This window comes from Macrotis lagotis, chromosome 1 (genome assembly GCF_037893015.1).
Source record: "Macrotis lagotis isolate mMagLag1 chromosome 1, bilby.v1.9.chrom.fasta, whole genome shotgun sequence".
Lineage (NCBI taxonomy): Eukaryota > Metazoa > Chordata > Mammalia > Peramelemorphia > Peramelidae > Macrotis > Macrotis lagotis.
The window spans coordinates 355,209,114-355,222,937 of NC_133658.1; the positions used below are offsets into that span (position 1 = coordinate 355,209,114).

At 39.6% G+C, this 13,824-nt stretch overlaps 1 protein-coding gene across 2 annotated transcripts in view; it reads left to right on the forward strand.

Annotated features, from left to right (window-relative positions):
• MTCL2 (microtubule crosslinking factor 2) overlaps positions 1–13,524 on the forward strand; it is a 124,524-nt gene extending 111,000 nt beyond the window's left edge. Inside the window, exon 14 of one of the 2 annotated variants that reach the window (XM_074212009.1) lies at positions 1,517–13,524. In XM_074212009.1, coding sequence (XP_074068110.1) covers positions 1,517–1,669 — 153 coding nt within the window. In that variant the 3' untranslated portion in view covers positions 1,670–13,524. The remainder of the gene's footprint in view (positions 1–1,516) is intronic. The other variant, XM_074212008.1, reaches the window with a different exon arrangement.
• The last annotated feature ends 300 nt before the right edge of the window (positions 13,525–13,824 follow it).

Sequence of the window (13,824 nt, forward strand, 5' to 3'; positions counted from 1 at the left end):
ACCTACCAAGACACACAGGAATTCTAAGGAATACAACTATAAATCACTTTCACCTTAAATACAGATCAAAATAATTAGAAAATTATTTGCTATTAGTAGGTTTGGGCATTAAAAATGTCAATACTCCCTAAGTTAATTTACTTATTTAGTGCCATACTAACCTATCAAATGATTACTTGATAGAGTTAGGAAATATTACAGTGAAATTCATCTGGAAGACCAAAAGTTCAAGAATTCCAACAGAATAGCTAGATCAATTTACAGTTCTAGTAACAAAGCACTAATTTGGCATATAGGTGCCTTCTTAGCACAGTAGGCAATGTTTGAATCTCAAACTCAACATAACATTTTTCCCTTCATGATCTCTCTGAAATTTTTCACTTATCTCTAGATTCTGTGTATTCTCTATTTCTAATTGCCTTACAAGTCAAATTCATAATATTTAATTGTTTTTTGTTCTTTTTGAGGGCTGATCTGATTTTTTACATTAATATATGAAATGTACAAGGGGCAACTACACCACTTCCCAAAAGATCCTAGAAGGTCAACTCTCAATATTTAGGATACAAAGATTAGGCAATAATGTAATTAGCAATTTTTGACATTCTAGATGAATTGGAATTCAGTTTTAAAAAGATATCCCTATGCACTAACAAAAGATGTTTATAGAATATAGATTCATGGAAATTATCACACTGTTCTTAATTCCATGGTCCATCTAAGCCCAAGATCCTTTCTCTAATCAGGGTCCTAATGGATATGTTGTGGAAATACACAATTTTCTTCCTTAAAGTTAACTTTCCTCCCTAGCCCCCTGCCAGAAAATAGAAAATTCTCATTTCCTATTATGGCTTATTTGAGATTGGCATATTCGTCATTCAGGAGTAGTTTAGGTAAACTTTTTTGTAAAATATATATTTTTATCTTGTACCAAAATGCAGAGTAATGAGTTCCATAAGTTCTCTGCACTATCCTATACTTAGCTCCTTCAAATTTTAATAGATTAATTCTTATAGGATTTGATAAACAAGTCCATTTTTATTCTTGTAACATGTTTATAATTTTATATTGCTCATGTAACTTTGATTGCTATTCAACAAATATTAAAAGATATATTGTACTATTTTCCTTAATTCCAATTGACAATCAAAATAGCTACAATTTTACCAGAATATTATTTTAAAAATTGGTCCAGTGAGACACCACACTGGTGTTATCTCTCAAAGTTTTTTGTGTGTTCTTCCTTTTTTGGTTTTTGCAAGGCAAATGGGGTTAAGTGGCTTGCCCAAGGCCACACAGCTAGATAATTATTAAGTGTCTGAGACTGGATTTGAACCCAGGTACTCCTGACTCCAGGGCCGTTGCTTTATCCACTGTACCACCTAGCAACCCCTGACATTATCTCTTAAGAGCTTCCAGTCACAGACTGAGGCCAGTTGCCAATCTGCCTATTTTCCTTTCTTCAGTATTCCCAAGTTTGTGTATTACAGTTAACTTTCTACCTCCCTTTCTACAGGATGCCATGTGTGACTGCAGTGCCCAGGCCCTGACCTCCTGCTTTGCTCGGCCTTCCCGATCCATCACCAGGCACTCTCCTTCTAAATGCAGATTACATCCCCCTGAAATAATCCGGGGAGGGGAAGAGAGGACAGCTTCTTCCAATGAATAATCATGCTGCCAAGGGACAAAGTAGCAATGCTCCCCCCTGCCCTATCCCACCCCTCAGCCAATAGTCATTGTGAGAAGGTAAATCTTCAGTGACCCATTGAGCAGATCTGAATCAACTGATATGAGGCAACAGGACCCAGAAGGGTCCAGCAGCCTGTACATCTGTCTCCTAAACACCACCTTGCCTTGAAAGGAGGATTTTAGAAGCAGATGTTGCATCAAAGCCTGGAAGCCTATGGAATAGGTTCCCAGGGGAAGAAATGCAAAAAGATCCCTTTTGCATCAGCAACAAGAATATCATCTGCTGACCAGTATCGTGACCTCCAACCTTCAAGTGAGAAGACAGGGAATGGGAGAGATCAAATTTATGTGTTTGGAGCATCACTACTAGGGATCTTCTCTGGGATCCTCTTCTTGGGTGCTAAAAGAGTAGCAGGAATTTTTTGCTCAACTTAAATGTTTTTTTTAGGATACCTAATAAGAAGGTATCCTTTGGGGACTACAGACACCCAGCTATAACGGATGTGGTTTTAAGAAGGGATTTCAACAGCCTATGTCTTAAACCTTAAACTCTTCAGAGGGATGCTTTTCCCCTGTAATCTTCCACAGCATTAGGAAGATTTCCTTTTAGACAATAGCCAAGCCAGGTGGCATTGGCAGTGGCTACATCTGGGATAAAAAGGCCAAGAGCTTTAACAAGAAATATGATTGTACCAAATGGATGGCATTGTAATATCTCCAGGCACTGCATTTTAAACACCCAGGTGGAGAAGACATGCTCCATCCCTTGGGCCAACCCAATGAAGTCTTTGTGAAATATGTGATAGGCTCTGGCAATACCACATAATAATGAACTAGACAGACTTCTGCTCTGAGCCTGGCATAATCCCTTCCTTCTCTCATATTTCTTACCCTGTGGCTCTTGCTGCCCTGGATTTCTGTGACTCTCCATGGAGTATGATAGGGTAGTCAGCCACCTCAAAGAGTCTGGATCTTCATATGCTAAAAACAAGGGATTGTGCATCCCCTATCATTGGCAGCTCATGTCCAACAATGATGTAGAAAAACCAATACCAGACTTGTGGGGACTAAGGTCAGGGAATGTAGCCTTGAAATCTGGGTACCCTTAAGAGAAGCCAGGGAGCCACCAATCTAGCAGACACTTTGTCTTTGAAGCATTTAAACATCATTGGCATGAATCCTTGTTCTTTCCTCAGACATCCTAGGGCAGTAGCAGCCTCAATATTATGTTTACATCAAGCAAAGGAAAGCAAAGACATTCCTGCTGAACAACCTTGGTGGACAGTTTAATTGACTTAGTCAGAGAGGAGTACAGCGAACCTGCTGTCTCCTGGACTGTGGGGCTCTTCCTGAGGCCCTGAAACATGATACTGTTGAATTTTCCTGATTATAAATATTTAAGGTAGTTTATATTATTTTAATAATTTAATTCATCCCCAGATCCCTAGAGTAATTTATTGAGGATTGAGATGTATCCTGTTTATCAGGACACAGAGCAACATAGTGTTGCCACTGAAATGTTGAAATGTTAGGGAAGTTGAAGGGGATATAAGGCAGTTCAGCAATTGAACATTGGTTTCCTTATCCATATCAAGACACTCACTTGGCACAGCTGGAATCCCAGAATGCTCAGTTTCCAATATGAATTAATTGCTTTGAATTTTGAACCAAGATTCTCATTTACTTGTAGATCTTACATCCCGATGCCCCTTCCTAAGTTCCTGTTAACAGGGATGTGAGGACTGGGCTGATTCCACCATTCCCATACATTTCTCATTTCAATTTTCAATTTCTCCCTCCCAGTTTTTTATGAGCCAAAACATAGGTCCTTGAGCCTCAGCCAAGCTTGGTGATCCCTGAGATTCCCAGTCAGTATACTCAGTGGAAAACTAGACTGAACCCAGAGAGTGTTTAATGCAGCTTTGCACATAGATTTTAAATGTCTACTAACTTCCCTAAATTTTCACCAGCCTGTCCATACTTAGCCTTAATGTCTAGTAGCACATTCACTGCCTCTTAAGGATCTTCCTCTAGTCACGTATTGACCATCTATTTTTTCTACCTCCCCACTTACCTTGGTCATTCCACTCCTTCCAAGCCATCTTCTTCTATCTTATCTGTACGATCAGTCCCAAGTTTCCTTAACCAATGGGTCAGAAATCCCCAAAATGGTGTGAAGAGGTTTGATGCCCCTCTACCTGTTCAAAATAGGCTTTGAAGGGCCACTGAATCTCTTTAGGGAGGGGATACTTTTCAGAGTATTTCTGGCAGTCTTAACTGGCCACCCCAACCAGACTCGAGTAGGAGAGCAGCCTCAATTACTTTCATTTGCCTGCTGGTTATGAGGGCAGCTTGAAAATGTGCTCTGATGTTCACATCTAGCAGCAATCCAAGCCCTTCTGTTATCCTTCAAGACCTAACAGAGGGCAGGATCCAACATCAACTTCTCTCCAGCTGAGTGGTTAAATGGACTGCCTGGAATAGTTGAAAGGAGTCAGTCTCCAGTGTGATCCCTCTCTGGGGAGCATCAGGTGCCAGTGTACCCTCTTCATGTTAGTTCTGGGGTACGCAAATACATACACAGAACTCCTGATTGTGACCCAGAGTGGAAATTTTCCACCAAACTACAAAGAAAGAGCTAAGAAAGCAGTAAACTCAGATTTATCAGGATTTCCATCTTGGAGCAACAACTTGTTTCATTTCACCTGAGCATCTAAATAGACTTGAAAATATTCCTCTGACCCCCAGGTAATCCTGCTCAACCCTACTGAGTGTTTTCTAGTAAGTTATCTAAAGTAGTCTCCACTCCTTTTGGTTGAATGTTGGTGATGTTAATATTAACTTATTGTCCTTCATGCTGTGTTCTTAAATGTTGGAAAGGTTCAGTGTTCCACATTAAGTGGCAGGGAGAGCATATTGTATGGAGAAATACTGCCATTTCACAGAGGACTCTTATCCTGAAAAATCAAAAGGGATACTTTGGGGCAAAATCCAAATCCTAATATAACACACAAAATAAGAAAATGCAATAGACAGTCTTCATAGGATGAGGCCTGGATCAAGTAAGGAGTTTTTACCTTTCATTGCACCGTTGCTGGGTTGACTTTTAATTTGAGGTGAAGCACTGCAAGTAGAAAGACACCAGATGCCTTCAACACTACCCTCCTTCGAGTGGCACAGGACCCAATGGTATCCAAATACCATTTGGGACTATTTGGCCCTTGGTGGGAATGGGGGTGTGTGTGGCTCCACTACTCTCAAACATGTCACCAAGAAACCCCCACCAACTCCATGAAGAAATGGAGATCTGAGACTAAAGGATTACCAACCCCAGCCAATTTGCCTTACCATCCCAAGGAGCATGGGAAGAGAGCAGCCTTGGCCCCCTCTCTTCTATCAGCCTAGCTCCAAGTAAAAAACTCCTTCCTCCTCCACATGAGAGGTTTTGAAATCTGATTTTTAGTATAACACTCTTTTCTATTTCTTGCATGCAGTTGTACATGATCATTTATTGTTCTAATGGAAACCTCTGGACAGTGGGTTTTTAAAGGGGTTGAAAACATTACATGTAAATACTGACTTGGTTTTCTTTTTAGCCTTTTAATTTGTAACTAGGGTTTTTTTGTTTGGGTTTTTTTATTTTAAAGAATCTACTATTTTGGAATGTTGTTTATCTCTTTTTTCCCCCCCCAAATGCCTTTAACTATTGTTAACATTCCCAAGGCAGAGAAACTGCCTGAATTGTGGGTAGGTGTACTCAGAGGGATTAAGAACCATAGAATCAAGAGCTTTTGTTCTCCTGTCCTTCCGTCATCCTAACCTCTTCTCCCTCCAGATTCCCTCATTTTGAAGTATCTGTTAACCTCTTCTTGGTTTACCAAGCCATGTCTTTATAATACTAAGTTTTCAATTGGATACAGCTTTTGGAAAAATTAGAAATGAAGCTGGGAGCCTCTTTGTGAAATCCTTTCTGTCAATATGTGGTTTTCTCATCTTTCCTTGCCTATTTCTACAAACAGATCATAGACATTACCAAGAAGACTGGGAAAATGAAAAAATTAATTTACATACTTGAAACTGAATATGAACCAATATTGTAGCATTCATTTTTCCTGCCTATCATCCTCCTAATGTCACTCAGTTTTTAGCATTGGTTTTTGCCATTTGCCATTAACACGCCCTACCCACTTAGATCTCTAAGGTCTCTATAAATTGACTCCTCCAGGCCCTCCCTTCCAAAGTTTTAATTTCCTCTTTGATGAACATCCCACTGGTGGCTGACCATTTTCAAATATTTCCCCTAGAAGGTCTTTCTTTCCAATAAAAACTATCTCTAGAGTGTGTCAATTCATTAATGTGTTCTTAATATCTATTTAAGACATTGGCCTCCCTTAATTGTGCTATCCTTAGTTTTTTGACAAAGCAAGAAGTTTGTTCATTTTCTTCCAACCCCCATCTCCAGTTTCCTTATTTTTACTCCAAATGACCTCACCCTCTTGTGGATTGTACACTCTTTTCTTCCTCTCCTGACTTAGCTAATTCTGACCAACTTAGTCCCAATACTCCAGAAACCCCTTCCTCTATTAATTTACACATTTAAATAGCATTTTAAACTTTACAAACTTTTAAACTTTTCCTTATAACAATCCTGTGAAGTAAGTAAATATGATTATTTCCATTTTATAGATGAAGAAACTGAGACTCAGAGTAATTGACTTAATTGGGAGTATAATGACATGTAAATATGGGAGTAGAATTCATACTCAAATCTAAGATTCTCAGTACTGTTCTGCTTTCTCTTGTTTCACTAAATCTATCGTTTCACATAACAAAATTTTTATCCTTTGCTATACCTTTGTATACTCATAGTAGTGACCTTTTTCTGTGCAGAGGCCCTAACCCAGGGTCTATATTTCCCTACTCCAGAAACAAAAGTACCCTAGAGTCTTAAAGGTTCAGTAGATCCTTAGGATGTCATGCTGGCTTTGTCATTGACTTAATGTGACCATGGGCAGGCAGGTCACATGATTGTTCTCTATATCATTTTCCCAGTCTGAAAGATGGGGATAGTAACTCCTTGCCTTTCCACATGAAGGTTGATGAGCTGGTATTCAATTCCATAGGTAACGAACATTTCATTAAATATCTACAATATAGAAGACTATGTCAAATGAGTAATGTTTAGAAAAGTCACTTTGAAAAGGGCTCTCATTGCTCTGTATCCTTTACACAAAGATTATACATGCTGTATCATTGAACAGGCATCTTGTGCATACAACTTACATGTAAGTATATATACACACATGCTATCACATAATATATACATTTGCATTCTGTATCACAGCATTCATCCAACTAAAGTGCCCAAACTTCCTTCATTTTTACCCCACTTTTCTTCTCGTGTACCCCAAACCAATTGTTTGATGTGCACTTATTGTCAAAATTCCAAGTTCACTAGTTCTACTTTTATCCTACATTTCTCCCCAACCCCATTTAACTTTCCCCTAATCCTTACCCATCTATTCATCCAGTTAACATGTTACATGGAACCACTTTTGCCTGCACATAAAATACTTCCCAAAAGATTTGTCCTGTGTACATATCTTATACAGAATATGAACAGTCGTATACAAATACATACCCAGGAACTTGACCCATAGTAGATTATGCCACATTCCAGCAAACTCCCCAAAAATGCGTTTATAACATCATAAATTGAGAAACAGTTGTATGCTTCAAGTTATCTGTGCATATACACACATTACCATTAGAATTATTAAAAAGAGTAGAAAAATTACTCTTAAGAATTTCAAAGTCACCAACTCCCACCCCTCCAGTAATCAGCCTTCAGATTAAGAAAATCATTCCCTTGAAGTCTTGCTTTCTATAGACACAAATAGTAGGGGCTATGAAGCTTATCTCTCTACAGAGGGTTCATCCTTCCTGGCTGAATGAGTCCCTACTTCTCTCCAATTCTCTTAGGTTACACCTGACTCCTCCTAGTTGGTAGAGGTAAAAGTTCTTTATAAGTCTTTGCTCCAAAAATTAGAAATCTATTTTCTTAACATTCAGATCAGAGAAACACTTCAGAAGTCTAGTAGTCCCCAGACCCAAGCCCTGAATAGAAATGTTCAACTCCTGTCAGGAATCTGAGCTTTGCCAGTAGTCAAGATAAGAGAAGGTCCTCTAACCACCAGAGGATTTCCTCAATAACTACTTTCAGGGTCCTTTTATAACCAGTTTTGTTCCCCTTTACTTGGAAACCCCTGGTCAAGTTAGGGCAAAGGAAGATAAACTCTTTGGTGTCAGTTCTCACCCTTTTCAAGGCTTTCCTTCTCATCTTCACAGATCTTTCCTACTCTTCTGATGAATACAGAGCTGAATTGTACCAAATGGCTAAACAAAATCCAAGAACCCTCCAGAATTCCATATATATGTATTATAATAATAATGTTTGTTCTTCACTTTTGAAGAAGACCACAAGAACAGGGAGGTGATGTCCTGACAAGCATGTGAATTGGATTTGAGGAAAGGTCACCAGCCTCATAGTCTCTTCTAGAGCCATCTGAGTCCAGTGGCCAGATATGAATTAGAATGACTGGAGATGGCCCTGGATGCAGGACAGGGTTAAGTAACTTGCCCAAAGTCAAAAAGCTAGTAGTATCAGGTTGTATTTGAACTCCTGTCCTAATTCCAAGGCCAGTGCTCTATCTACTGCACCACCTAATTATATATATTACTGAATCAGTATTTAAAAGATCCAGAAAATCCATGTGACTATGAAAAAGTCTAAAACCAGAAATATATTTGCTTAGTCTCTACAATCTGTTGATCTCAAACATCAAATTAATTTCTCATTTAGTGAAACATCTGCCCCATTTTACATGTGAGATATAAAGTGGGATTGATTTACCCGAGGTGACAAAAGTCAGTTAAAGGCAAAGCCTAATCTCCTGATTTCAAGACCAACGGTCTCTAAACCTATTCCCTCATCTGTAAAATTAAGATAATTCTCTACCTACCCCACAGGATTGTTAAGAAAAGCACTTTGGATATTTCATACCATGTCAGTGTGATATGCTATTATCCTTCCCTTTGAACTGACACAGTTTTTCATTTAAGTCCCCACTTCTAGCTCGGCATACATCTCCAGAACTCCAACCACAACTTCTTTCTTCTCATGTAGACATTCTCGAAATGACAACTGATCCAACTTCTGTTTACTCTTCCTCTTTAGGTCCCACATAAAATTTGGCATGCTTCTCCCTCAAATCCCTCTGACTGTCCTTTTTTCTACCCTCTTTTATCTATAGCCAGCCTCCTCCACCCCAATGCCTAGACATTTCCTGCCCATGTACACCAACATCCCTATGGACTTCCTGAAGCATATCTACATCTAGCATTCATCCCACACTTTGTCTTCTATTTCCTAAGAACCACTTTTGGAAGTGCCTGAGCTGTGAAATCTATTTTCTTCCTCAATTTCTTCAGTATGTCAAAAGATCCTTCTTGTAATTTTCTAAGCATATGTACTTCCTTTACCAATACAAATCACAACCTCTTTGCACCTTAGATAATTTCATGAGTGTTGTGGCCAAAAATATTTATCAGGTTATTAACTTTCTTGTGACAAGCCTTTCTGAACTAAGCTAGCTGGTCGTCATTTGACAATCCCTTCTCCAAGTATCTTCTGTCTTTACAACATAACAAGACTTGCTAGAGCTTGTCCTCGCTTGGAATCCCCTTTCAGAACTCATTTTCTCATTGCAATTTAGTATAGAAACTCCAGATTTCTATAGAACTTTTGCTTCTACGTGTTCCCCTTGCTTTGGCATATTATTTGTTTTTGTGAACATTCTATGGACATGCTTTCTCTCCTTGGGTCAGGCTGGACAAGATCAACTTGGAAAAACTACTGACTGGTTTTTTACCTAAGTATATCAAACCTCAGCTGCAGTACTGCCAAGGCCACTCCATGATCCTGATGTATCTTGCAAATCATCATCTTCAGGTAGATATTTTAGGACCTGGGCCAGAGGCTCCTAACCTATTCCCGCCCTTCCTGCCTCCTGGGTGCTCAACAGTGATGTATACAGAGCTCAAAATCATCTTTGGGCTGCCTGTTAAATTCTTATTTTCAACTCTAAGTCTCCTTACTGGGCTCTGGAGCAAGGAGCCTCTTGACAGCTTCATTTGGAGATTGGTTAATTCCCCGTCTCTGTGTTATCCTGGATCCTACAAACCTATGACTCCCACAACCTGAGGTAACTTTCCTATCATCTTTGAACAATCCCACCATTCCTTAACCCTTCTAGTCCCCTTCTGTGTTCCCAGCTCCCATCCTTTTATCTTTTTCACAACTTATTATCCTTTTTTGATCATTTCTCAAGTTTCCCTCTCTTCCATAATTATCCCATTTTTTCCTCTTCTCTGATAAGAGTGCCCATAAGTAAAAATTTGGAGGGCATTTTCAGGGTCCTTGCCTGCTGACTCCTGGCAGCCTTGCTCCCCTATATCCCCCTCCCAAGCCTCATTCTTGCAAGGCTTTACTCACAGGGAAATGTCATCAACATTCTGATAATGCAATCACTGATGAAGGTTTATTGATTACTCCTGCCTGGAATATTTGGGTTTGGGAAAGCCTACAAGGCACAAAAGAATTAATTTTAAATGTTTTTTTTCAGGCATTTGTACGTATTTGGAAAGCTATTTTCAGTCAGGGGATCCTGTCAGGACTAAATTAAACTATATCACATAGGAGGATATCTGGTCTGCCTGCAAAATTTAACCTTGTCCCCAACTTGGGAATTAATCTCTGTTTTTGTACATCTCAACATGGATTCCTTAGCTCCTTTTTTTTCTCCCAGTTCTGCTACTATTAATAACTGAAGGCTTGAAGAAAGGGCATTTGGGTTTCCTCTTAATGGTCTCAAAAGAAGGAGATGAAATGATCAATCTCAGTAATGTCCAAAGATATTTCTTTAGTTCCCTAAGGAAATATTGAGCTGGCTCTTGAAAGTCAAAGTTTAGGCTGCTAAGTGCTACATTCTATAGCAGGAAGTGTCAAGTCAAAATCAGCAGGACTGGTAAAGAAGTCAGCCCTGAGCTTTCAAAAAAGGGAGATCCAAATAAAAAGTGACTAATTTGCCACTATGTGACATATTATGAATGGATTAACTATTATGGTCAGTTTGTGAAACTGCATGGTAAAATATAGTAGGCAGAGCATTGGGATTAAAAATCAAGAAACAGGGAGGCTAGGTGGCATAGTGGATAGAGCACTAGCCCTGGAGTCAGGAGGACCTGAGTTCAAATCCAACCTCAGACACTTAATTGCCTAGCTGTGTGACCTTGGGCAAGTCACTTAACCCCATTGCCATAAAAAAAATCAAGAAACCTAGATTCTAAGTAATAGCCCTATCAATTGTGTTCAAGGCCTTAGTCAAGTCTCTTCTCTGTAGGCCTCAGTTCTTCAGTAAAATAAGAGATTACTGCGTAATTTTTCATTAAGATCCCACCAAATTTGAAGATTCAAAGATAAACTTTGATACTTTCTGGAGTTCCACAGCATCCTTCATATTTGCATATGTTCCCACTGGGATTAACACAGACAACCCAAACAGTGTGTACCTGGTTCACACTTCTACTTTTGCTATAGATCTAATGTACTCTTCAAGTCTGTGTCTTAGTTTACCTATCTGCAAACATAGGGATATTTCCCAGTATCACCAGAGGATTATAAGAATTAACAATTGAGTTTAGGGGAATAAGTTGGAGAAACGTTTTAAAGTCTCCCTAAGGGCAAGGATATTACATAATTTGAGTCTCCTCTGAAAACCTGACCATCCTTAAACTTAGATTAAGAGAGAACATCATACACAGCTAAGATGATAACATTGGTTTTGCCTAACTGAAGTTTGGCAGAGGATTTTGGAGAGGAAAAATGCATAAGAATAGCAGATACAAGGAACTTCTGAGACAAGTTTCCCCAGGACTGGCTTTCAGGGCAACAGATGTAGTAATAGGTGGCCAGCTGATTTGTTGGAGACTATTATTCCATTTATCAGAAGGGACAGTTTCAAAGGCTAAATTTTCAGGTGTTTTCCCTGCTACCTGAGAATAGTGAGACCTCACTTCTGTATATTATCAACCACTGATTCTTGGCACCCTCCTGCACAGAGCCTTATGGAAAGGTTAGTGGGACAGCACTTTGCACAGCACTAATCTAAGCAATCGAGTAGTCTTTGGAGCCAGTATGGAGATTGCCAAATCTGAGATCAGAGACACAAAAACCTGCTTGATTATAGCACTTAACAGTACTAACCCCTTAAGCGGGTTGTATAGATGCCTTCAAATGCCACAAGGGGGACAACATGGTAGGGGAAGGATGTGGAAAATTCTAGAGTCTTTTCCCTATGTTCTCAAAGACTTTGAAAAAACTCTTAACATACCAACAGTGATGGGCTTGGGAAACTTACTGACCTGGGTATCTGAGGAGTTTCCTTATGCTAGGTTGGTCATTATCCAGACACTGACTGAATTCTGGCTTGAGATTGAGCTCTCCTATCTAGTCCAAAGTTGTTTCTAGAAAGGATAGTTGAGACTGGATGAGATGCAGTGAAAATCTGGAAAAGGTAGGTACTAGTTGAGGCTAGAAAGGCACAGGGATCAGTAGCATCTCTGTGGATCTATGGGATTACCTTTCAATAGTATCTCTCCTATGCCAGGGCTCTCAAATCTCCACCATGTGCCCTGTTTAGTTGAAAAAAATTCATACTTAATCCCTGGTCTAATTTATTCCTTCACATCCTCCCAGGAGACCTTGTGAGACATTTTAGATTGCTAAAAATGGCTCAAGAAATCTCATTTTAGGTTTGACACTGCCTCATCTCATTCAGGATCCCCCCTGCACCATCAGATACTGTGATGGCCTTCCCAAATCCAGCCTAGGAAAAAAAAACAAGACTCAACTTCAGTCTGTTTCCCTTATAGAACAAATGGTAAAAAGAAATTCCTGCCCCTCATGGGAAAGCTCCCTGGGTGGAGAGGGAAAAGGACTGGAGCATCTTCAGATTTTGTTGTTTCCTGTAATAATGAGCATTTCAAGTTGAAATGCTCTCTCCTCTGACTCATGTCTTCAAAGATTTCTTTCCCAGGACCAGATGCTATGATGACCATATTCTAATCCACCAGCTGTCCTTTCTCCCCGTTTCTTATTTCACACATTGGAATTGTTGTATAGTGTATGAAGGGTTTTTAATGGTTGTAGATCTGAAATAAAGTATGTCACAAGAGTTGTTTAAATGAACTCTGTGTCCATTGTCTCTTCCTGATCACTGGAACGGTGTTGAAACCCTACTGCTCCCTTTAAGAGAGGCTGAGATGCCGCTGTTGGATAAAGTTCACAACCAAGTTATCCTCACCCGATAGCTGTTCATCTAAGTTAGGGAAGAATTAAGTCCTAAGAAAGTGACTCTAAGGTAGCTTTGCTTGATGATTCTTTGGTGATAGGCAACCAATTAGCTCCCTAGGCAGTACGTTCAAATTTTGTGAAGTTTGAAACGTCAGGAAGTTTTCCCTTATATATTGAACTGAAATCTACAGTAAACGTCCTGAAGTTGGTGTGAACTTCGGTTTTCCTAAATTGTCTTTCAAGCCCCAAAGGGTTAAGTATATATCTTCTAGAGCCCATTTCTGTTTAAAAAAGGTCCATGGTCACATGAAGAAGCCAACAGTGAGATGCAATTGTTTAAAAAAGCCCAAACTATATAAAGGCTGCATTAATAGCATTCAGTCAACATCTATCATGAACCTAAGCTATGGGATTGTACAGTAAGATGGTACAGTGCAGGTAGAACACCGACTGTGAAGTCAGGAGGATCTCCTTCAAATCCAGCCTTAGACGCGTGACAGCTGTGTGACCTTGGCCAAGTCACTTATCCTGGATTGTATCCAGGGAGATCTGAGAACATTGTAGACACTCACCCTGGATTGTATCCAGGGTCCTGGACCCATATGGCTCAGGAAGAGAAAGTGAGGCTGGGGACTTGGCACAGCATCCCCTTACTCAAATACATTCATGTGCTTGTCGAGACATGGCCTTCTTCAAGAGCAACAGACAAATATCACCATGCG